The sequence below is a fragment of the Crocodylus siamensis genome, chromosome 10, assembly GCF_052110815.1.
Source record: "Crocodylus siamensis isolate JL-2025a chromosome 10, ASM5211081v1, whole genome shotgun sequence".
In the NCBI taxonomy this organism is placed as follows: Eukaryota; Metazoa; Chordata; order Crocodylia; family Crocodylidae; genus Crocodylus; species Crocodylus siamensis.
In genome coordinates this window covers 29363293-29389388 of record NC_143404.1, presented here as the reverse complement: position 1 = coordinate 29389388, position 26096 = coordinate 29363293, and the positions used below count along the sequence as shown (strand labels likewise).

General features: G+C 43.2%; 1 protein-coding gene across 9 annotated transcripts in view; it reads right to left on the bottom strand.

Moving 5' to 3' along the window:
* Positions 1-11155: 11155 nt before the first annotated feature.
* The window catches only part of SPDL1 (spindle apparatus coiled-coil protein 1), a 43079-nt gene continuing 28138 nt past the window's right edge, over positions 11156-26096 (bottom strand). For 8 of the 9 annotated variants that reach the window (XM_090064771.1, XM_090064768.1, XM_090064774.1 and 5 more), the window contains one exon: positions 11950-25237. In XM_090064771.1, the coding sequence (XP_089920897.1) occupies positions 24687-25237 (551 nt within the window). In that variant the 3' untranslated portion in view covers positions 11950-24686. Of the gene's footprint in view, positions 25238-26096 lie in introns of all 9 variants that reach the window. The other variant, XM_090064777.1, reaches the window with a different exon arrangement.

The window sequence follows — 26096 nt, the reverse complement described above, 5'->3', positions numbered from 1 at the left end:
GCCTCTCTCAAACTGGAATTTCACAGATTTCATAGACATCAGGGCTGGAAGGGACCTCAGGAGACCATCGACTCCAGCCCCCTGCCCAAAGGGCAGGAAGTCAGCTGGGGTCATAGGATCCCAGCAAGATAAGCATCCAATTTACTCTTGAAGGTGTTCAATGTAGGTGCTTGAACGCTGGCAGGCTGTTCCAGACCTTGGGGTCTCGGACAGTAAAGAAATTCTTCCTTCTCTCCAGCCTGAAACGGTCTTGCAGGAGTTTGTGACCGTTCGACCTCGTCATCCCTTGGGGCGCTCTGGTGAACAAACGTTCCCCCAGGTCCTGGTGGTCACCCCTCATAAACTTATAGGTAGCCATCAGACCACCCCCGAGCCTACGATTTTCCAGGCTAAAGAGTCCCATATTTCTCAGCCTATCATCGTAAGATCTGTTTTCCTGACCTCTGATCATGCACGTGGCTCTCCTCTGGACTCTCTCAAGCTTCTCCACATCCTTTTTGAATTGTGGAGCCCAAAACTGGATGCAGTACTCCAGCTGCGGCCTCACCAAGGCTGAGTACAAGGGGAGAATGACGTCCCGGGATTTGCTCGAGAAGCATCTATGGATGCAAGCCAGCGTTTTGGTCGCTTTATTAGCCACAGCATCGCATTGCAGGCTCACGTTCATCTTGTGGTCAATGATGACCCCCAAGTCTCTTTCTTCTGTAGTGCTAGCCAGCATAGCACTGCCAAGCCTATAAGGATGCTGCAGGTTTTTCCTCCCAAGGTGGAGAACCTTGCATTTTTTGGTGTTAAATACCATGAGGTTCTCGTCTGCCCGTTTGCTGAGCTTGTCCAGGTCAGCCTGGATCACCCGCCTATCTTCTGGCGTGGATGCTTTGCCCCAAAGTTTGGTGTCATTGGCGAACTTGGCCAGTCTACTCCTGACTCCAATGTCCGCGTCATTAATGAAGATGTTGAACAGTATGAGTCCCAGGACAGAGCCTTGAGGGACCCCACTGGTCACAGGGCACCACGATAAGTGACTGCCATCAATTACAACCCTCTGGGTCTGACCACGGAGCCAATTTCCCAGCCAGCGGATTGTGGTGGAGCCAAGGCCACAACTGGCCAGTTTGGCCAAGAGGTGATCATGGGATACCAGATCAAAAGCTTTTTTGAAGTCAAGATATATGACAGGTGATAGGTCACCTGGTCATAGAAGGAAATGAGGTTGGTTAAACAAGACCTACCCGCAACAAACTCATGGTGGCTATCCCTTAGGATGTTAGCCTGGGCCAGTCCATCAAGGATGGCCTCCTTAATAAACTTTTCTAAGATCTTCCCCAGGATAGAAGTCAGGCTAATGGGCCTGAAGTTAGCCGGATCCACTCTCCTCCCTTTCTTGAAGATCGGCACCACATTGGCCTTCTTCCAGTCTTCAGGCACTACACCAGAGCGCCAGGAGTTTTCAAAGATCCGTGCCAGGGGCTGGGCTATGACGTTCGTCAGCTCCTTGAGTACCCTGGGGTGCAGATTGTCAGGGCCGGCTGACTTGAAGGTATCCAGCTTCTCAAGATGTTCCTTCACGAGGTCAGCATTTATGGAGGGTAGGGGATCCCCATCACCCGGATCTCCCTGTCCCATAGCAGGCATGGGCATCCCATGGGACTGACGAAAGACTGACACAAAGTACCTATTTAATAGGTTGGCTTTTTCCTGGGCGTCAGTTGTCAGTTGCCCCATCTGGTTTAGCAGGGGTCCAACATTGCCCTTGCTTTTCCTCCGGCTCCCCACATATCTGAAAAAGGACTTTTTGTTGTCCTTGATGCTTGAAGCTAGTTGGAGTTCAGTTGCAGCCTTGTCTTTCCTGGTTTGCTCCCTGCAGGACCGGACCAGCGCAGAATAATTCTCCTTGGAGGTGAATCCCATCATCCATCCTTTGTAGGCTTTCCTTTTTAGCCGCAGGATATCCGCTAGTTCCCTGGAGAGCCAGGAGGGCTGCTGTGCCTTCTTGCTGCCTTTCCTCCATGTTGGAATAGATTTAGCTTGTGCATTGAGGATCGCTTTCTTGAGAAGGAACCACTCTTCTTGAACTCCCATCTCCCTGGGGTCATGGTCCCTAAGGGCCTGACCGACAACGCTCTTGAGCGTGTCAAAGTTGGCTTTTCTAAAGTCAAGGACTTCTGTGTTGCTGACTGACTTGCCAGCTTTACGGCAGATGTTGAAGGTGATCAGCTTGTGGTCGCTGTCACTCAGCTTCCCATCGATCACTAGGTCGCCGATTAGGTTGTCCCCCATAGCCAGTACCAGGTCGAGCAGCGCTTTGCCTCTCGTTGGCCCATATACTTCTTGAGTCAGGTAGAGGTCATCCATGCACGAGAGAAAGCTTTGCGACTGCTCGGATTTTGCTGAGTGATCTTCCCACGAGATGTCCGGGTAATTGAAGTCACCCATGACAACCAAGGTCCTGGAGCACGCAGCCTCAGTCAGTTCCTGGGCGAACTCCTGGTCAAGCTCAGGACTTTGAGTGGGAGGTCTGTAGTAGACTCCCACCGTTGTGTCCCCGTGCCGTTTTTCCCATGAATTTTTACCCAGAGGGTCTTCAGCTGTCCATGCCGGTCGCCAACATCAGCTTGCAGGGACATGTGGCTTTCCTTCACATAGAGAGCTACACCCCCACCCCTTTTGTCAACACGATCCCTCCTGTACAGGGTATAGCCCTCTTTACCCGTGGTCCAGTCATAGGTGGAGTCCCACCAGGTCTCCGTTATCCCAATGACGTTATCATTCTTTGCACTGAGCAGGAGGATGAGCTCCTCCTGCTTGTTGCCCAGGCTCCTGGCATTAGTGTACAGGCAGGCAAGTGTGCCCTTGGGGGCTCTTGCCTTGCCCACAGATTGTGCCAGGGCTGGGGAAGGGGTGGGCTCCCTTAAGTGCCTTGGTCTGCTGGCTTTGCAAGGGTTGCTCAGTGGGCCAGCAGTGGCAGTAGTCCCCCCATCCCCCAGTCCCAAACCCTCTCCCAGGATTTGATGTCTTGCAAAAATAGGTAAGGAATCCATCAATTTCAGAGAACATGACTAGGATGTCAAAGGCCTTGCTTTTAAGGCCCTCCTCAATCTAATAGTTCAAGTCCATATCTCACACTTCTCAAGAGTGACTAGGGAGAGGGCAATTTGCAAGCAATTTGCCAGGGACAAGAGGAGGAAGAAAAAGAAGAGCCAGACAACAGGAAGTACATCCTGGTCCTGGAAGGTAAGTGAGCTTGGTCTGTTTGGTTGGGCAAGTTTGCATTTGTTTGGTTTGACGAGTGTTTGGTTGTTTGGGCTATATGCTCTGAGCAGGTGGTGAGTTCTGCTAGCTGAGCAATTGCTGTCTGTGTCTGATAAAAGCCCTAGTAAGGGGACAGAGCCAATCCAGGCCCAGGAGAATTCAAAAGGAGATCATCTGAGCTATCAGGAGCAAGCCGGACAGTTTGCAAGCACTTCATAGTAGGATTGTACAAAGCTTCAGTAGCTAATTCAATTCAGAGGAGATTTAGCCAGTTTCGGGGACCAAATCTCTGAATCCAAATAGACTCGAGAGATCAAATAAGAGCACCAAATTGATTTGGGGCATCCGAATTGCTTCGGAAAAGCTTTGGAAAAGCTTCAGTCTATTCGACCATAGACTAAACAAACATCCGACACAGCTGGTAAGTCTGCTAGAATTGGGGGAGTGGGGAAGGAAAGGTGGAGCCCGGCACCACTCAGGCCCAGCTCCCAAAGAGCGCACAGTGACCTACTGAGTCACGCTGCACCCATGCAATGTGACAACTGTATGCAGGTATCAAGCGGGGCAGGTGATCCCTATTGTCCCCCACTCTCCCACTACACCATGCTGCGTGGGGGGGGGGGGACTCTGCCACAAGTGCCCAGAGGCTGCTGCAGCTGGTGAGCACAGGGCTTTTCCCCCCCCCGCCCCCCCCCCCAAGTGCTGGGACTAGGTTGGGGCAGGGGCCGGGAAGGGCAGCCAGGGGGGGCTTCTCCCTTGGCTCTCCCCGCCTGGGGAGATGCAGGCACAGCCGGAGAAGCCGCAGGAAAACCCGCAGTCACTCAGCTGTGCCTGCCTCTACCTGGCCAATCCAAATTGCCAAATCTCTCTAAATCAGTGCCAAATCTTCCAACGCCAATTCAGCCAAATATACTCGGGATAGTGATCCAAATCAAATCACTGTCCACTGAATTGGCTGAATCTAAATCCAAATCAAATACTTCCCTATTCTCATAGTCCTACTTCACAGGTCCATTTGCCCCCCGCTCCCACCCCACTCTTTGAAGGGGAGTCTTTAATGTAAGATATTTCTTTAATTAAGAGTAACTAACCTAGATAATTTAACCTAAGTAGCTAAAATTCTGCAATTAGACCAATACAGAAGGCCCTTGTTTAATACTTAGCTATAATTAGGGCAGAGTTAAGCTAAACAGAAGGTCAACCCTTACATTTAAATCTTCAAGTCCAAGAGAAACATATAAATCAAAAGGTTTTTTAAAGGAGAAACTGAGTTTTAACACTTTTGAAAAATATGCAGGTAGAAGTCCAGCAGCAGGGTGAGGGCTACTCAGTTTATCACACTGAGCACAGCAGGTTTCATGCATGTGCACCCAGTGCAAGGAACATCTGGCTCCAAGAACGCAAGTACATTCTCTCAGAGTTCGGGTAGCAGCACTGGAGGTGCTCCAGGAGGCAGAGTTTCATAGAGGACACTTTCCCATCTCCGTTGTAGCTGGTCCCATGCTGCCAAGGAAGATGAGAACCTCAGGGATGGAAGGCATCAAGCTGGGAAGGAAGGAAACTATCCTTTAGAATGTAATATCAACTGGAAGGTGGGTCCAATGTCCTCTGACACCAAGGATACTCCTGCAAGGGAGAGAACCCTACAGGATAGGAGACAGGTGGTTGTAGTTGGCAATTCAATTATTAGCAGGGATCTGGGTTTTCCGTTTCCCATGGAAAACCCCACGCATTCCCTATTTTTATCCGAAAAAATGCAATTTCCCTTTTTAGCAGATTCTCCACTTTTGCAAAGAGCTCTTGCAGGCTGGCACAGCTCCAGCCTACAAGAGCCAATTGCAGAAAGGGTGGGAAACCCCCAGCCCTGCTCAGAGGTGGAGGGAGAGGGGAAAATGAAGGGTCTGAGCCTGAGTCAGCCAAGGCTGGGCTCGGGCTCATACTTGCCTTTCGCCACTGAAGTGTAGAGGTAAGTGGGGCTTGGGGACTGTGGAGCAGGGCTGGGGAAGATGGTTGGGGGCTGAGGGAGCTGCCAGCCCCAGGCAGCACACCACAGTCGGGAGCAGGGCCAGGGGGTGAGGGCAGGGGTGCAGCGCCAGGGGGTGAAGGCAAGGGTACCCCTCTGAAGGCAGCTTTGCGGGCAAGAGATGCACAACACTGTGTGATGGTGCCCGCCATGTGCAGGTTGCACACATGCCACCCAGCCAGCTACCCAGGGAAGGAGGAAGCTTGCATGCGGCTAGCTGCACAGCTCCGTGGCTGGTTCTGCAGTGGTGGTGAGGGATGGGGGCAGGGGTGGGGACTTGCACACAGCAGCCACTGCCTCTTACCCATGGGGCTGTGACGGCGGTGACGGCAGTGACAGCTGCTGACTACCCTGCACCACTGTGGCAGAAGTGGCAGCACAGGGAGGTTCCGTACACAACAGCCGTCACCACTAGCACGGCCCTACAGGTAAGCAGCAGCACCCGCTGCATACAGAACCTCCCTGTGCTGCTGCAGAGCTGTGCCCGGAGCTGTGCAGCTGGCTGCATGGCGGCTGCAGCAATGTGGTGGCAGCTGTGGCCTTGGGGGTGGGGGAGATAGTGGTCGGAATGGCTGTATACCACCCAGCCACCACCAGTGCTGCTGCCGCCCTGCAGCTGGCCACACAGCTCTGGGCACTGTTCCATGGTGGTGCAGAGAGGTTTTGTAAGCAGCAGCTGTCACCGTTGACACGGCCCTACAGGTAAGTGGCAGCAGCCACTGCATACAAGCCCCTCCCTGCCCCCATCCCTCACCACCACTGGTGAGCTGGCCACGGAACTGGGCAGCCAGCTGCATGCAAGCCTCCCCCAGGCAGCCAGCTGGGCGGCATTTGCACAGCTTGCACATGGCGGGCACCACCACACTGCAGCCTACATTGCTTGCCTGCAAAGCCCCCCACAGAGGGGCACCCGTGCCCTCACCCCCTGGCCCTCCACCACTGCCTTCACTCCCAACTGTGGTGTGCCGCCTGGGGCTGGCAGCATCTCCAGCTCCCTCAGCCCCCAAACATCTTCCCCAGCTCTACCCCACACCTCCAAGCCCCACTTACCTCTAGGATCCAGGGGCAAAGGACATCCCCGTGATGGCAGTGCTTACCTGTATAGCCCCCCTGAGCCAGCACGCAGCTGCCACCACCCTGCACTGCTGCCGAGCTGTGCAGCCAGTTGCAAGGAATAAGCAGTGGTGCAGTGGCAGCCACTGCATGTTAAAGCCCCTTTCTATCCCCTAGCTGGGCAACACGTAGGTGGTTGCCACCGCACTGCTGCTGCCACGCCCTGCACCACTTGCCCACAAAGCCGTGTGAGGGGCCACAGGATGGTAGCACAGGGTTTAGTGGCAGAGTTGCAATGGCAGGCTCCGTGTGTGAACCCCATCAGGCTGACCAATACATGTGTGACCCTCAGAGTAGCACCCCTGCCCTCACCCCATGGCCCCACTCCTGGGAGAGGGCACAGAGGAATGCTCCCCCCCTCCCTGATCTACCCCCACTGCACCTTCCCTTTCCCCCGCCCCTTCCCCCTACACACACTTACCTGCTAGGGTGGGCGTCATGTTTATGGGTCCAGGGGGCTGTTGTGAGGGTCATCAGGAAGGCTGTCGAGGCTGTAGGGGGTGGAATTTCCATCATGGATTTTGGGTTTTTAAATCAGAGAATTTGCAATTTTTAATCAGAGAAAACCAGAATCACTGATTATTAGGTACATAGATAGCTGGCTTTCTGACATCTGAGGACCACATGGTGACTTGCTTGCCAAGTGCAAAAGTAGTGGACTTCATGACTCTTGAGATGTCAAGGAAGGCTGGGGAGGAGCTGGTGGTTGTAGTCCATGTGAATAACAATAACATGGGTAAAGGTAGCAGAGATTCTGGAAGCTATAATCTAGGTGACTAGGGAGGTTGAAGCCCAGGCATTCCACAGTAGCATTCTCCAAAATGTTTCAATGTGGCTTCCTGACAGGCACAGTTCCACAGTCTCAATATGTGGCTGAGATGATGACATAGGTAGGAAGGGTTTAAGTTTGTTAGCAACTGGGGGACCTTTTGTAATAGGGGCAGCCTGTCCAGAAGACTCCACCTATGCCAAAATGGTATGAAATTGGTACTTAATATTAAAAAGATGGTAGAGCTGTGTTTGAACTAAATACATGATGAAGATTAGAAGTGCAGAATAGTGCACAGTTCAGATTGACACATCCTATAGGGGTAAAGCTATAAAAATCCAGGCATAAGAAACAGAGTGAAGATGAGCACAAGTGGATACCTTTAATAAGTAAGAGGTCACACACAATTAGCCAACCAGGCACCAGTAAGAATTACATATGCTTTTATACTAATGCAAAAAGCCTAAGATCAAAGGTGGTGGAACTTGAATGCTTAGCAGTTAATTATATAGACAGGAATGATAGCCTAGGTAGTACTGGTTGGGGAGTGGTACTCTACAGAAGAGACTGCAGCAAATCCAACAGGGTAGATCAGTGGTCTCCAACTTTTTAAAACAGATCACCTTTGGCATTTAAAATCAGCCCAAGATCTACTGTGCGCCACCCCTCCCCACAGGTAAGTATGTGAGGAGGGAAAAGGGGGGTGCAGATAGAGACAGAGGGAAAAAAAAAATATTGTGGGGCATGCCTCCCCAGCAGGTAAGTCCTGCCCAACCAGGGCCCAACTGAACAACAGACTGGCAGAGGTGAGGGGGAGGGGCCAGTTTCCCCCTGCACCATCGCTGCTGCTCAGCCTGGAGAGGTGAGCCCAGAACAGGGACAGGACGCACAGGGTTGGGGCTGTGTGCACTGGTTCCCAAGGCTGCTGCAGGGGTGGGGCCCAGAGGCAGTGGCACCCAGAAAGAGCTTCCATCGCCCAAGCTACCTAGAAAGGCAGTTCAGCCATGGAGCCACCCCAGTCCTGCTGCGTGCCCAGGGGGCAGCAGGAGGCACCATGACCAAGCAGTGCTTCAGCCAGGCGGGACCAAGGGACCCACTCGCTGCAGGCCGGACAAAGCCCCTCCATGGACCGGATGCAGCCCATGAGCTGTATTTTGCCCAACCCTGATCTAACACCAGGCTGGGATGTAGAAACCAAATGTCTTGACATTATAAAAGACTGCTTTTTCAAGTAGTTAGCCCTGGAACCTCAAGAGGCAAGCTCATTCTTGAACTAGTCCTAAGCAGTGAACAGGATTTGGTGCAAAAGAGTCAGTGTTAGTGAGCTGTTTGGCAATAATGACCACAATGCAAATGGGTTTGACATTAATAAAGGAGCGGAGACAAGAAAATCTAGTACAGTAGCCTTTTATTTTCAAAAGGGAGACTACACCAAAATAAGGAAGCTAATTTGACAGAAGTTAAAAGGGACACCTAAGGAAGTGAGGGACTTGCAAAGAGCAAGGGAATGCTTAAGAGCACCATATTTGAAGCACAAAGCAAATGCATACCACTATTTTTTTAAAAATCCCTAAAGCAGACCAAAAGAGGAAAATAAAAAAAAAAGAACACAAACTCTGGCAAATCAAATGAAACCAACTAACTATAAAACTATGAAATGGAAAACTAATAAGACCAGCCACAGGAGAATATGAGAAGAAACTTCCTAAGGTACAAAAGATAACAATAGAAATTTCTTTAAGTACATTAGAAGCCAAAGACATGCCAGGGGGTCCATTGGGCCTTTGAATGATAGGGGTGTAAAGCAGGCACTAAAGGATGACAGGCCACTGATGGGAAACAAATGCATTTCTTGCATCTGTTTTTACTGTGGAAGACATTAAGGGAATAGTCCATAGCCCACAACATGACTAGATCCACTCCTCTACAGTTTGGGTCAGCTTCACTGACTTGTCCCTAAGGTTTCAACAGATGAGTTTATAGAGGAAATTGATAAACTAAAGAGTAGAAGAATCACCAGGACCTGATGGTATTCTGAAGGAGCTCAGAGCTGAAACTGCTTAGCTCTTAACTATAATATGCAGTCCCCATCACTAAAAACAGCCTTGGTACCAGAGGACTGAGGGGTTGCCACTATGACTTGCATATTTAAAGAGAGGCTCTAGAAGTAACGCAGGGAACTACAGGCTGATAAGCCCAACTTCAGTTCCTGAAAAACTGGTGGAAACAATAATAAAAATAAAAGAATTGTTCAGCATATAGATTAAAGCGACTTGTCAGGAAGGACTCAACACAGTTTTGTCAAAGGAAAATCATGCCTCACCAACCTACTAGAGTTCCTTGAGGGTGTCAATAAAGTAGATGGATAGGGTATGGTTGGTATAGTGTGACTTCCAAAAAGCCTTTGACGCGGTCTCCCATGATATTCTTAACTAAGTTAGGTAATGACAGCATTACAGGGAACATCCACTCATGGATTAGAAGCAGGTTCAAAAGGTAGAAAGCAAAGAGCACTCAATTTTCAGGATGGCAAGAGATAAACATCAGGATGCCTCGGGGATCTGTGTTGGGAGCAGTGCTGTTTAGCATATGCGTTAGTGCTCTGGCAAAGGGGTGAGTATCAAAGTGGCCAAATTTGCGGATAGGAAAATTATTCGAAATAGTAAAAATCAAGGCAGACTGTGATGACATACAGAAGGATTTGGCACTATTGAGTGAATGGGAAACTAAATGGCAAATGAAATTCAATTCAAATGCAGATAAGTGTAAAGCAATGCACCTAGGCAAAAATAACGCAAATTATACCTACACTTTGATGGGCTCTAAAGTAGCTGTTACCACACAGAAAAAAGATCTGGGAGTCATTGTGGACAGTTCACTAAAAACCATCAACGTTGTGCTCAGAAGCCATCAAAAAGGCAAACAAAATGTTAGGGATTATTAAGAAGGGAATTGTAAACTAAATGAAAGGCATCATCATGCCCCTTTAAAAATCTGTGATACCTCACATCTTGAATGCTGTGCCGTCTGTACAGTTCTGGTGCCCTCACCCCAAAAAAGGATATAGAAGAATCAGAGGTGGTCCAGAGAAAGACAACAAGGATAATTAATGGTATGGAGGGGCTTCCATACAACACTGGGGGGGGGGGCAGGACATGATAAGGGTTTAACAGAATACTAAACCAAACTCACATATTTGCTTTTTCTCAAGTTCAGTTGTATTACAGATGTTATATTCATGCACGTGGAACATTTCTTTGTTTCTGTCAACAGATCCCAAAGAAAGGTGACCTAGCTCAAGACATGCTTATTTTCAAGAGACGCCACTGAAAACAGTGGAAAGCACATATTGTAAGAGAAAATTAAGAGTTTTTCTATACTGATGTCACTATCAAAAATTAAAGAACTGGTTAAAGTACAATAGAAAACTACATCAACAGTGTTGCAGTTCTCTACCGCTTGCTAAGACTTACCTTGCATAGTATGTTTAATATCAATTCTAATCAGCAGCTTTTCTTGAGAACTGATTTTCAATAGATAAACTTAACATTATTCCAATTTAAGAAACTAATGAACATTTAGAGCTTCAAATTCAAACCTCTTTTTTAAATTGAATGTGGGACTCAGTGTCATGCTTGGAAGGTTCAGATGCTCAGCACCTTTGAAAATTACTAGGTTACAACTTCGCTTCAAGACTTACCCAAGAGAGATTTTTTTCATTTGGACAGCTTTTCCAACCAGGAATGCTTCAAGTATGATGTCTATTGGCATGGACCTGTAGAGGCTGCCTTAAGTCACTGAGTGAGCCAGACAGATTAGATCTTCAAGGATAAAACCTCTAGACATCTTCACTGGAACCACAAGAATCAGCTAAAGTAAAGCTGCCCACTATCTATATAATTATTCCAAGTACAATACAAGTTGCACACATTTTGTTTTGATTTGAAGATGTTTGACATGTTGTATTCTACAGACAGCCAAAAAAAGTTATATTAGAAATAGTAAATTTTATTTAATACATAGTTAAGTTTTTATACAAGACTAGACTACTTATTACAAAATAACTTACAAGTTTTTAAAATTTTACTACATTTATGACATTATACACTTTGTATACATTAATTTTGATACAGCATATTCTTTGAAAGTATAGGTGGGGGCACAGCATATTTGAAATACTGAATACTTATAAAATATACCAACAATTACCAGAAGCCATGGATTGCTCCTTTCTAAAATGCCAACAGATGTTCCATTTGTTTGCAAAGATCTAACACAAAAACAAAAACAAGACACCCAGGATCTGGAGGTAAGGGGGGGCAGTTTTGGAATGTGTTCCTTTGAAGTTATAAAAAATAATTTAGGAATGAGACATTTTCAGAGAAACTACCCATCTTCAACCTAGTAATGAAGCACACCCTGCTCTTAGTTTACATCCACATTGTTAATAGAATTGCTACGGCAATTTATAGTCATTCTGAAATGACTTTGTGAAAACCCTAGACCACTATTAACTATAGTCCCAATGAAAAAATTCAGGCTCCAAAGTTTCAGATCAAGGTACTACGACATTTAAATTTGGTGGCATTTCTGAGCATAAAATAAATACGAACAGCATAAGTCCTAGTTAATATAGCCGTAATTGCTTGTGAAACAAGATGCACTGCTTAAATCTAACATGTATGTACAGTAATAATTTACTTGCATCTTGTTTGCTGCATGATACAATCTTTAAGGCACAACATTAAATTATTCAGATTTGTTCTGGAAAAAAAAAAAGAGTTTTATTGCTGAGGACATTGCATTTCAGAAGATTCTTTAGAAGACACATATAGTGTAGTGTATGTCTTCTTTCGCATTTTCTTCTCAGACTTGATTGCATTTTCTTTCATGTCTTCATTTTCCACACTTTCAAGTCTGGATTCAGCTGTTAACCTACAGGCAAAGTAGCCATGCTAAATACATACTGAGTTAATAATAAAAATTAAAAGCAAAAAACACCACCACACACAAGACTGAGACAAACAATCTCAATAAGCAGCATCAATAAGCCCACTAGAATATCAGATTATCTATCCGCTAGAGAAAGAATTGATACTTAAAAAAATAATAATGATCAAATTTTAAGTTTTGAATTTGCATGACACTGTTTCCTATATTTTGCCATTCTCCAAATCTTACTCATCAGTTCAGGTCTCATATTCCTTCAGTTTGACCTGTTGTAGAGAATGGAAACTCGTTGTGAACAGCTTTGAAACTGTTAGTCATTTTTGCTCCATGCACAGCAGAAATCAAATGAAAAAAACCGTCAAGGGAAAGCTAGCTATTAGCTCTTAACCATTATTAGATTGTGAAGTCTGAGAAGAGCAATACAAGAACACTATTTGTATTGAGAAATAGAGAAAGTGTCAAATTCTGTGCAAACAAGCTTCAATTTAGACTCTCTTATTTATCATATGTATGAATTAGACTGATCATCCCATCAATTTTTATTTACTCAGACTCACTTTTATAATTCGCCAGTCCAATATTTAAGTCCAGGTGCACTCAAAGCAAGCTGTTGCCTGCAAGACTGATGTTCAAAAGCTAAGCAGAAACATGAATTTTCAGACTCTCAAGCTACAACGACATAGATTTTAGACTGCATAATATTAAATCATTAATCTGATGTTTATACAAATGCTCAGGTTATGATATTGTGTGGGGCAGGTGCTGGCTAAGTGCTATCTATAGAGTTTGCAATAAGTTCCAGAACCTACACTGGCAATTTATTGACTTGACTTGACTAGTACACATCAGTGCAGTCACAAAACTGGATGTAGGGAGGCCAAATCAAAAAAAGGTCTTCATTTAATGATTCACTTCATACTGGCTCCCCACTAACCCTTCATTACATACCAATTATCAACATCTTTATACAGTATAGGCTTCTATCAACTGTTTGGAGAGACCTTACTCCAATTGGTCATTTTCCACATCACAGCCATTTTCAACAAAAACAGCTTTCCTCACATTCCTTACTTCACACAAACTGAAGCTATTGAAGTTGCCAGTATAAAAAGTGTCACAGCAAGGGACAATCACCATAGGAGCCATACAGGTATGGCATTAAATCTGAAGGTCTGGCCAGTGCATAAACCCGATTTCTGGAATATTCATTCTCTATCCCATCTCTCTATCCTCAGCACCCCACTATATATTGGCATGATGCACATAAACATACCCCGCAACCTCAACTAGGATGAGAGCTCCCTCTTTGCATACTTGCCTCATGTCAAAGTTGATCAAAGAGTCCATTATACAGCCAAATTAACCTCAAATATAAGACCAGGTTTGTTTTCTTTTTCTTTTAGCCCTATAGAACAAGCATTTTCTTACTAATTAGATTTATATTACTCATTAGCTTTCCCTGCTAACTTCAGTTAATATCCTGTGGACCACCATTTTTGTAATTATGTCTGGAATAATTAAAAACCAGGATAAAAAAAATGTATAATGTAGATATATAATGTATATCATAGATATCTTCTATGGTTTAGATCATACGCACTTTGTTGTGTGTTAAGTTTTTCAACCCAAAATACAGTAGGCTGATTTTGTCAAGGTGGGACTATATATATTTACAGTATATCAGCCTACTGTATTTTCATTTTTGGTTGAAGAACTTTTTCTATCTGTATATAGAAATCTATCTATATATAGATATAAATAAATAAAAGCCAAGAAGTTTGTTCCTACAAAGTTGATTTTTTTTTAATTTAGATCTTCATGTCCTAGGATATAGAGGTTTTAAAATACACTGAAGAACAGCATGAACAGTGATGACAGTTGTCATTTGTCCCCGTAACATAGTACGCTGACAGGTACTTAAAATGTCCTAACTGGAAAACTAAGAACAATTTTTGGTTTCTTCAACTATTTTTAATTCTGCAGTTCCATAAATAAGGTGCCACAGAAGTACAAGTAGGATCATCCAGAAGAATGATCATTCATTGTAGACATTGCTATTCCAAATTATTCACAAGTAGTGTCATCTAAAAAGTTCCAGTTCTTCCAACAAGTGTTGGGATATTACAATACAAATAAGAACAAAGAAGGGTGATCGAGCAAATCAAGACTAAAGTGATACAGAACTTCAGTTAATACCTAACCCTTGCTTTTTCCTTCACAGAAGTTCCTCTGAGGGGCCCTGTTGTATGTACTATGTTGTGTAACAGTAACAAGCCTATTGGAGAGCTTAAGTGTAAAGTGAACAGGAACAGAAATATTGCCACAAAAAAATCCAATCTAGATCAAAAATAGGGAAAGATGATTCTCACAAAGGAATTATTTCTACCTCCAAGTACATTATCAATTTTTTTTATACACCAAGAAATATTTCCTTGCTATAACGGAGATGCAGATAAATTCACCTCTATAGGTTTCAGTATAAAATCTGACTGAATTTTGGAAGGTTTTAATGAAAGCCCTAGTTTTGTATTTCATCTTTTAGACCACAAAGTAAAGGAATTAAGTGAAGTGACAGATTTGCTTAGGATCAGGGTTTGGCCACCTAAAACCTGTGGGGCAGCACACAGCACTGAAGGTATCAGTAATATGCCTGACTTAGAGGGAATGCACCCAGCTCTACCCTGGAGCATCCCCTTTTCCTGCCCTGAGTTGTACATTAATATGCTCCTGAACTGTGACGACTGTTTTCTTTCACCCCAGCTACTGCAGCCACTGCATACTCTCACCCACAAATTAGATACCGACCATTGCCCCTAGCCATGGTAGGGGTGTGGGGAGGATGGTGCAGTCAACAGCACTTGGTGGTGTTATTAAAATGGAGGCTACAGTAGGAAGAGACAAGAACAAGGAAAGACTGGGGTGGCAGCAGGTAGCTGTGGCGCCTGCTGAGGGGAACACTGCAAAAAGTTGAATTGTGCTGCAGCAGACAAAGTAGACCAGTAGGGGGAAGCCTGGCTGGACCTACATATGAAATTTAAATTGCTAAATTGTAATAACAGTTGCAGCTTGCACAAGAATGCAAGAAAGATTGTTACTGGGGCCCACTTGAAAAAAAGCAATTACAACTGATATTATCTCCCATGCTGGTTTAGGATACACCTGATGTTTAACTATGATAAACTCTACATGGATAACTGCCCCTCCCTTGGTGATTGTCTCTTCCTTATTGACATGTCCTTCCCTGATCGATTCGTATTTCTCAGAGCAGACAGAGAATGTCTGTCTAGCACTTTGATCCATCTCCATAGATCCATACCAGTCAAGGATATTTTGGGCTCTGCCCCACATTAAAACAATTCCCTAAAGAGTGACTTCTGATCAATGTCTCAAGGTGTCCGATTCAGTCAATCAAGTCTCATCTCAGTTGATCAAATTGTAACCTCTGGACCGATCAAGAATTTGCGAAAGCAAGTTTCGTAACCAAACAGGATCTGAGGGACTAACAATTGTAACTTAACTAAAATATGACGGACCCCATCTTATCTGCTTTGTTGGGGCTTTGGTCATCAATCTATCGAGAAAGAATGCTTTGAAGGCATACACTTGAAGGGTATAAAGGAGAAATGGACTTGCTGGCAAGGTGTCCTCCAAGAGAGAGAAACCACTCACTGCAACATCATAATCTATACCAAGCTGATTACCCTCAGTGATGGATCAATGCCCAGTGAAGGGTGTAAAGACTGAGACCACTTTCTTGCCTGTATTGGTGAGATACACTACTACAGCTAAAATATACTGGACTTTAATAATAGTTTGTTTATTTGAATAATGAGAAAGAACCTTTCTTTCATTTTGTTTAAAGGTTGTTTTGTGGTATAGTTAATAAAAAAGACTTTTGCCATTCATTGAATGAGGTGTCGTGTGAATCCCTATATGCACTAGAGTCAAAATCCTATTCTTAAATGCAACAGTGCAAGAGTGCTCAGTAGGGTTTCATACACACATTTAGTTTCTCCTGGGACAGCTGCTGCTACCCCAGAAGAAATCATGAGCGTACAGGTGCTCAGGCCTTTTCTCCCAGAGTAAAAATGGTTGCTCCAAGAGAAAAATAACCTGGGAACAACTCGGGTTAAAACACTCCTCAGGGAGCAAATGTCTGTACGTGCTGCTCTGAGTAAGTTTTTCTACCAGGAGAACACACCTAGGAGAATTTTTCCCAATTATTTGAATGTGTATACACATGATTTGGGAAATGCATCTGCTCAGCATTTAGTTATACCTCTGCAAAGCATTGGAGAGGGGAACCTGGTAGGAAGGATGGAGGAGAGGCTGGAAATTGCCAGCCTGCAGTAACAGCCAAGTTGCCAGCAGCAGCCCACCACTGGTAAAAGGTTGCCTCCTCCTGCCTTTTACCAGAGGTATTAGAATAAAGACACTGTCTGTCATCCAAGTGAAGCTGCTTGCATTTAAAACATCTCCTGACCATAGTTCCATAGTACTCACTTTTAAAGCACAAATGAAAACTACCCCAGGACAAGATAGATTACATTATTTTAACTGTGTGCAGTCTAGGCATTTTATACCCATGGGTATAAATCAAAATCCATGGATAAGATAATCAAAAGCCAGTAACTTGTTAATTCTGAAGCAAGCAACAACTGGCTTCCCTTAACAGGAGGAACTAGCAATGCTCTGATCACCCTTTATCCAAGTTACAAAGATCACAACAGCTAGGCAATCACAGCAATTAAGTCTCAGCCTCTAGCTACGTTCTCTTATTATCCTTTCTGAACCACACCAGGCAGTAAGTTATTACTTCTGACAGTTATGAATTGTACATGTTGCCTTTTTAGTTCTCTGAAAAGTAATGCTATAGTGTCAAAGGTACAGATGAGAACTGTATTTCTTACAGCTAACAGCTATTCCAAAAACAAACAAAGAAAACACACCCTTCAGGCTCCAAGGCTGCCTTTTCCATTTTAGTTCAGAAGACCACGGTTTTTTTCTTGGATACCTTATTATACACATTTGCTTTTATACACATTACTCTGGTGTTCTTGCTTAAATCACTATTTTTTGTCTTAAGGCAGCTAAAACAAGTTGCAAATCTATTTATTTTGCATAGTTTAAGAACAAGTCTAAGTTTGCAAGTGCATCAACCTACATTTGTTCACTGAAAATTTGCATTGAAGAGACAATGATTTTTTTCACAAAAACAATTGAAAGCAGAGTGTCAAGTGTCTCTAAAAATAGATGCATTCATAACTGTATGTAAAGCTACAGGGTTATTGCTTTAGAACACTAGGCTGAACCTTCTTAATCCCAACATGTACCTGCACCTGACAAAACGCACACTGCTTTAGTTTTAAAGTCTTTTAAAGACTGTAGGTCCAGCTTTAAAACCTGCTCCATGTGAAGAGCTTCCACCAAACTATAAGCCTATGAAGTTGCCACTTCCTTTGCAAATGAAAAAGACAACCATATGGCTTCCCTAACTTGGAATAAGGAGCGATGGTGTAAATGACTGTACTTCTTTGTAGTTGCTTCTCCAAAATGAGAGAGATTGGAAGTGATCAATGCAATTATCTGGACTGGCCTCCTTTTAGGGTCTCCCCTTACACTTCAAGTCATTTTTGAATTGCACCCTTTTTTATTAATTTTTTTAAAGAGGGGTGGGGAGAGGAAAGGAAAAAACCATACACGCGATGTAACCAACCATGTTTCATCTTGATTTAAAGGGTCTACAAGAACTATCCCAATGTTTAGTTATGCTTACTCCAACCCCAAGGCCTCAATTTATCTAGCTTTGACTATTTAAATATTTTTGTTTGATTGAAGAGCTCTCCACAAAACTGTTGTTACTCTCATAGGTTCTTACACAGACAGATCACCCCATAATGTTTTCTAGAATAAGTTTAAAAACAAAAACAAAAAACCAGAATGGGCTTCAAGTTTTTCACTATGAAATATGTTTTCCAATTCTTTGCTCAATTCCATGGCTCTTCACTGAACCCTCTCTCACTTGTAACCATCTTTCATAAATTGGAAACACTTGAATTGAATGTGCCTTCCTAGATAGCACTGATATGATATCTGCAAAGGTACTGTATTTACTTGAATAGAAGATGACCCTGATTATAATACAACCTCCTAATACTTAAAGTCCATATATGGAAAAATTATAAATGTGTTATTATTTTCAAGTGTAGGATCTAAGAATCAGAGGGTTGTCTTGGATTTGTCCCCCTCCCACTGCTACAGCAAGGAAAATAAGCCTAGGGGGTCAGATAGGCCCTTTGTTCACTGCTTCCCCCCAACTTTTTCCCCTAGCAGCCCCTTCCCCCTCTCCTCACTGTCAGACCCTGCTCTCCCAGAGCTCACAGAAGTGAGAAACAAACTTTAGCACTGGTACTCCACAAGCACACTTTTAAGTAGCACTTCTGTACCTACTTGTGTATAATACAAACTATGCATGACATGAGTCCAAAACCAAGAGGCTCATGATTTGCCATATCGTTCACTGGGCTAGGCCCACCAGTCAACAGCATTTTAAGCCATGGTGACTGCATAGCTCAGCACTGCTCAGTATGTGTGTATATTCCAGATACCCCCAACAAAGGATCCAGGTGCTAATTGTGCCTTCACTCATGATCAGAACTGGGTGCTTTTGTCAGGAGTCCTGGGATACTCAAAAAATTTATATCCAGATGTGGGGCACAGCAACCTGGTCCAGCTTCACATCATGGAGGGCAAGACCACACTAATCTTGTGCCAGGCTGAGAGAGGGGGTGACAGAAGGATTCAGGGTGAACTGTTTGGGGCCCTGTTTGATGTCTGTCTGACACTTAAGGCATTTATGTCAAAACAAACAGGAATCATTAGAAAAGGAAACGAAAGGAACATCTCAGCTGTGGGAGTGAAGAGAAAGTAAAAATGTATGCAATGTTGGCTCACCATGACTTGAAAAGACTCAGTGCTGAGAGGGACTGCATGAAATGGGCACTAGAATATATCTTACTCAGATGGGCTGCACCAACCTATTCTTGTAGTAGGTTCCCATCAGCATAGTTGACCAATGTGAGCCATGCATTTTAAAATCATGGTCAGTGTTGGCCGCATTTAAATCAACTTCATAGTTGGTTTCCATTTCTGAGCACATACTGCTTTTGACAGCTATTTAATGACAGACAACGTATTTAATGAGATTTCCTTGCATGAGATAAGATGTGGGGCTTTATTCCCCCCATGCCAATTGGGGGAAAAACAACTCACCTTATATATATTTATACATTATGCATGCCCAAGATTGCATTGGCTTTTTTGACCATTGTTAACCAAAAGCTCATGTTTAACTAATTGTCTGTCTTCTCATTTCTCCACCTCCCTGCAAATTGAGTGGTTTTATAATTATTGCTTCCCAGGGTGGAGCCCTCCATCATTCAAGAATGGCAAATATTCCTGGCTTCTAGAATTGTAAATATTTTTTTTCCGTTTGACTATTGAGTACAAATGAAGTGTTTGAGCATGAGTGAACAGATGACTCCCAAGCTAGCCAACAGTGAACTGTTAAGGACCCCGATTGCTGCCATCACGAACACAGTCCAGGACAGAGCAAGGACTTTTCAAGTGGCAAGGTTAACTCCTACCCCTACCTACATGTTCCATGAATCAATTGATCAATAGAGTAGGCAAGCAGCATAGAGAGTAGGGGTAGGGTTAGAAAACAGGAATTCCTGCTGTTATTACAAGAGCTTTGGCAAGAGCTGCGGTTTTAGCAGTGGCACTGCTGGGGGTGGTGGAGCTAGGAAAGCAGTTCTTCTTGCCTTGCCATCCCTTCAGGGTAGGGGACTGTTTTGGGCAGCTACAGTTTTTCACGAACTGATCATAAATAGCTTGCCCCCTTCCCCAGCACAAGAGACCTGGCTCTCAGTGATCAGGCTCCACTGGGGACCTCAAGAGGATCCAAAGAACAGTTCCCTACTGCCTATGGCTGGAGAGCTTGCCTTTGTTCTAGAAAAGTACCTGGTTACTGTGGCGGGCCAGTAGGGGCGCTCCTGCATTGAGCCACCCACCTCACTGTGCCTGACCACCTTCCAGGTTCCAAGTGCCTCCCTAGGGGCGCCTCACATCCAGCTGACCCTCTTCCTGGAACACACTTGCTAGCCTGGGGGTAACATAAGCTGCCACCACCCCGAGAAGGGACATTCTCAGCCCTGTGTCCTCGGGGAAACACAGGCCTAATAGCCCTACGGGTACTCGACCCAGTACAGGCACTTGGGGCACTTCCCCAAATCGGGGGCCAAAAACGAAAGTCTCCCTTAGTCCGCAGACCTAAGGGGCCTCTTAGGCATAATTTAGACCCACCCCTCAATAAGTCTCCTACACCAGTCACAAAGGAGAACTTTATTGATTACAGGGGGTAGGGTAAAAATACCACAGCAATATCACAGAAATCCCATAGAGCAAAACAGTCTGGCTGAGGTAGCCTTTTGATCACGCATCTGTCAGTTATGCATCTAACCAGATCTCGAGTAGCTCACTCACAAGCATCATCCAGAGGCTGTTGGAAATTCTCTCTGGAGGCAGGCCATTCCTAGCTCATGAGTTATGGGGGAGAGAGTCAGTTTCAGACGGTAAAACTCTTCTCTAAGTCTGAGTTCCCCGCATGGCTGCTGCCCCCTCCTCCTGTGCATTCTTAACTTATATAGCCCCTGTGATCTCATTCACCTGTCCAATGGAGGCCAGCACCTGTTGGCTGTCAGCCAACCAATCTGAAATACATCACTAGTTGCTGGGTAGACTCTAGCCCACCAGGTAGCAGCCCCTCACCCAGGTAGCTGATACCACTCACATAGGCAGAGGGAGCAGGTTTCCCCCCTCCCTCAGGAATGTATCCATCTCAGGTTACCTAAAGAGATAGGGTAAAGGTGTGTCTCCTCTGCTAGGCCCATTCTAATCAAATTGTCACAGAGCAGAGATTTTGGGGAGAAACAAAGGTGGCTTCCTGCCACAGTTACCACTCTTAATGTTCAGGGCTTCTACAGCAAGACAGACAGCATCTTTGAAAATGATGGGAGTTTGGGGCCTGCTAGTACCATGATACCAACACATCTGCATCCTCAGTGAACCCTGATTTTTTACATTGGGATAAATGCACAGCCTTGGCACTGAAAAAAGGCGACACACTTAGAGTGAATTATATCACCTATCAGTTTTCCACAGTGGGTAAAGGGGGAAAGAAAACCTTTGGAGTTTATTGCAGTAACTACTTAACAAACACAGGGATGTTTCTCAAAAGATACAAGTTGAAGAAAACAAGTCAGAAGACTTCCTTCCTTATAATTACAAAACCCCGGAGAAGTAACACCCCTAAAATCACTATCTAGTTTTAAAATGTTTGGAAGTTTTAGTAATGGAAAAGTTGTCTTATGAAGTCAGTGCTCAACAGGGAAGGAAGGGAAAAATGCTTTGTTAAATTTCTTAAAAATTCTTGGAATTTGCTAAAAACAAATGTCTTTTCCTGCCTCCAAACCAGAAAGTTTAAGAAACATTTTTGAACACTGAAGGGAAGTGCAAGTTACAAGCTAACAATGACGAACAAGACTGAAATAAATTCAGCATTTAAAAGCAAAGATGAGTAGAAAATGACAAGATCTGCATTATGCAAAGTTCTTAGGAAAAAAGGAGTGAATTGTCAAACAGAGATGAAGCAGCACAAAAACTTAACATTGACTGAAACAAAGGAACTGTCATAACTAAAGGAAAAGAAAAAGAACAAAATAGTCCTGTAGACATCAACTTGGGTTAAGGGAGCATGGTTCATAGAAGACAAATATCTGCATTTATATATATTTTAAAATAATTGGATATAAAAGTTAAATTGTCATTTGATAAGTTGCATTTGTTAATAAAAAGGGTTTTGTAAATATTAAATAAAGAACACTTTCCTTAAGCTGGGAAAAATAGGAATGAGAGCATGCAATCTTCAAATAATAGAATAACAAATAAAAATTGTTTTGTAAAATTCTGTCTATTCCTCAAGACCATTTATCCAATATCTTCTCCTCCTTGACCAACCTCTCAAACCTGCCACCTACCTGTCTTAACCCTCCTTTTCACTACTAGAAATGTAGCACATTTAAACCACCTTCTGTCTGCACTGGAATTATCCATGCTCTGCTCTCCAAAGCTAGCAGTTGAAGCAACCTTCAACTGAGCACACATAGTAAGGCCCTGGACAAAGAGCTGCCAGGCATAGGATTTAAAGTCCCCAGGTAGAAAGCTCTGATCCCCTGTCTGCTCCCCTTGGAGCAGAGCAAAAAAAAAATTCCCCCCACAAAAATCAACTGATTATCAATCCAGGGACTTAGACCATGGGGAGTTCCAGGTCCTGTGCAAACCCAGCCCAGAAACTGTTAGCCCCAGCCACAAGTTCAAATTTGAGGAACCATATAAACAAGCTATAAAAAAAATACTTTTCATGGCCTCTCACACTTGTAGCACCCTTCCCATTTATGCCACAATTAACTTATTAATCATGGCATAAAGGTAATATGTAGGGGAGGCCTTAGTCAATAACCTTCACATCCAGTGTTGAAGGCTACCTGTCTGTTCTAGATAGTCAAAGCATTCTCATACAAGAACTGAGAAATAGCATCATTAACCAACTGAATTTACCCTTTCCAATCTTCAGTCTGACATCTGCTCTTTTCTCTTACCTTTCCCCTAGATTCTGCACATGAGTAAATGTTCCATCTCTGGTAATCGATTTATATTTCTACAATATCTTCACAAAAAATTGCTTTAGAGCAGTGGCTCTCAACGTTTTTCGCCTCCTTGCACTGTGGCACCTCGAGAACCTTGGAAGAACTGATATTGTGGCAGGGTGGGCAGACAGTATGGCCCTGCATCTACCAACCCACAGCAGACCATACTACTGAAAGCACACAGGACTGGGGGAAAAAGGGAAGGCAACAGAAGCTGCCATCATCCTTGTAAAACTTAAGGCTGCCTTGACTCTCTTTTGTCACTCATTACTTTCTCCTGCTTGTCACTTACATGCATATAGCTCCACAACCATGACTGTAAAGCCAATCACTCAAACGCTTCTGTATTCAAATCAAATACTTTTCTCAATCAAATGCTGATAATTCAAGCCTATGTAAATGTCTTCATTTTACTGTAAAAACTGTTCCCAAGACATTTAGTAGCTCTCAGTGTAATGCTAGTCATTCATATTTAAAATTAGATTACACATCTCCATAATTACACATTATATTCATTATAAAACTGTGTTTTTTAAACTATGGAAACACCCAGCTTCATCATATTTTCATGAGAGCGTGATAGCCTTTTATTGTATCTATACAGAAGAGACATGAAGACAAAAACAAGACAATTGTACTTCAATTTTGCCCTCAGCTTTCATTCTTTCCACTTAGTTATGCGCCTACATGTAACTAGTATCATTATGTCTGTCAGGGGCAATTAGTATTAGTATGATTATTAGTCTTATTATATTATTATTATCATCATATATGCAACTAGTATTATTTTCTACTAGCTGTTAACATAAAGCCAATAACTATATTACTAGGTGGCTTGGAAAAAGTGGCCAAGTGAAGCTTTAGGAGAATTTTTTTCATCCATGATAGGTTGGATGAATACCTCAAAGCAAAAAACTTTCCAAAACAAATTCACTGGCTTTTGCAAAACATTGTTCCATCCCTTCTCTCTGGATGTTTAATATTAGAATTGCCTTCATGAAACTGGAAGACTGTTAACCTCTACAATGTGCAGAAACAGACCTGAAAACCTGTAAATAGCTGTAAGTGGTTTTCTGTTTTACTTGATTTATTCAGCAAACATATCATAGTGTCATGTCAATATATCTGGGCCTTAAGTGTTTTCTAAATATTTAACATATGCATACTCCTGCGACAAGAAAATGGACAGACCAAACATCAGCAGGTGAGGGAGAGAAAAAGGCGTTCTATTTATCCAGGCAAAAGTTAGAGCTATTTAGAATATTAAGTTATTTATTTGACCCTCTCTCACATAACTTGCATTTTCACTTAGGAGGTGATAGTTCCATCTTGGTTCAGTAAATTCAGTTTGTTTTTCAAAATGTGATGCACACATTTGAAATGCAGCATTGAATGTTATTACATGTTCCAAAAAAGGTGTTACCAAAAATCTTAAAAATACATTTGAAAGATAATAGTTTTCTTTTTCTTTCTTTTTTTAAGATACAGGTTTTATTAATCCCAATGCTAAATTAAGAATATATTTTAAGCTACTCCTCCAGTTCCTTCTCACAAAAAACAGCCTTAGCGCTTTTCTACATATGGAAGCTATCTGGAATTAAATTAGTGAAAATCTGAAGCAAAACAGCTATTCTAGATAAATTCCTTACGTAGGGAAACTTTACTTTGTATGGCAGTCTCAAACTGAATGAATGACAAAAAACATTGAGAAAAAAATGAATTTGAGCTATTATGATTAGCATGTTATTTATACACCTTTCATTTATTTTAGATGATGTGGAAATTTAAGTAGTGCAGATGCAGTTCCATGATTCTAAGCATCTTTTTCATTAGCCATCATTTTCATCCTTCTAAACAACTTTGAGAAGTTGAATGTAGGCAGCTGAAACTGCGAAATAACACTGCATGCAACACTGAGAAGATAGATAAAGAAGTGGATAGCATAGTTCATGCAGCGAAAGAAAATAGATGCAGGTCTGTGCTGACTGCCTCGAGCATACACACAAGATGACACTGACCTGGAAGATGCTGAAGTAAGAGAATTATTTCCATCTCTTTCATTTGCAGTTTTGGTATCGCAATGGTCATCTCTGATTTTAACACTCTTCCTTTCCTTTTCATGTACAGTTACTTGTGCTGCTGGAAGAAGAACTATATTCACTGGTTCTGCCTCAACGGCATACTTCTTCACAAAACCACTACTTTGTTCAGAGTTCTTGGCACTTAACTTTGTTTCTTCCTTACTTGAAGACTGAATGAGAGCATTTTCCTTTACTGAAGCATTTTTACCATCTAAATATTCACAAGTTGTGCCTACTGGTATCTTCTCTCTCCTTGTTACACTTTTTGGGACTTTTACTAGTTCTAGAAAAGAAAGAAATATACTTGTATTTGCATGCAAAAAGAATACACTTAGGCTGAGTTCAACTACCAACTTACTCATGTATTTATACAAACTAACTAAATAGGTTTTTTTTAGTATTTAAGAGACAACAGGCTTCTCATTTGTGACTTTTTTTGTTTTTTTATTGCAGACAATATCAGTTCTTCCAAGTTATGCCTAGACTTTTAAGAGAACATACTGAACTGCAAAACATCCCATCAATTTTTCATCCTTCACTGGCTTCTTGGTTCACTGTCTTGATGACAAGAAAATAAAAAGGTAGAGCTCTAGCCAGTACCTCAGAAATTGGTTCTTTTCCATAAAATCTTGTCTAAGGGCACTTATATCTCCTGAGATCCTTTTCCTTTCCTCACAACCTTGCATTTTCCCAGATTTTTCATTAAGAATCTACCTATTATTTTTACAGTATTGTTCTGGTTGCAAAATAATCAAGATGGAGTTACTGTCTTCAGCTACTGGGGCTAAAGTCACCTCTTCCCTTTTAGGTGATGTGGAAATGCAAAATTTCCAAGTTAGGAAGATGTTTAATTTTATCAATCAATCTTTTGGGCATTGATACTTCTAAAATCAGGGGCAGGCAATTATTTCAGGTGGAGGACTGCTTTAAGCATTTTGACAAGCTGTGGAGGACTGCAGGGATAGCCCTGCTTCTTGAAAGGTACCCCACACCCTGGCTGCCATCTTGGTGCCGGAAGTCCCACCCCTTAGCCCCTGACCTTCGTCACCAGAAGTCCCTGCCCTTGCCCCAGAAGTACTCCTTTTGGGAAGGGGGTTTGCCATCTTAGAACCAGGGAAAAAACCACAAATTATATATTAAAA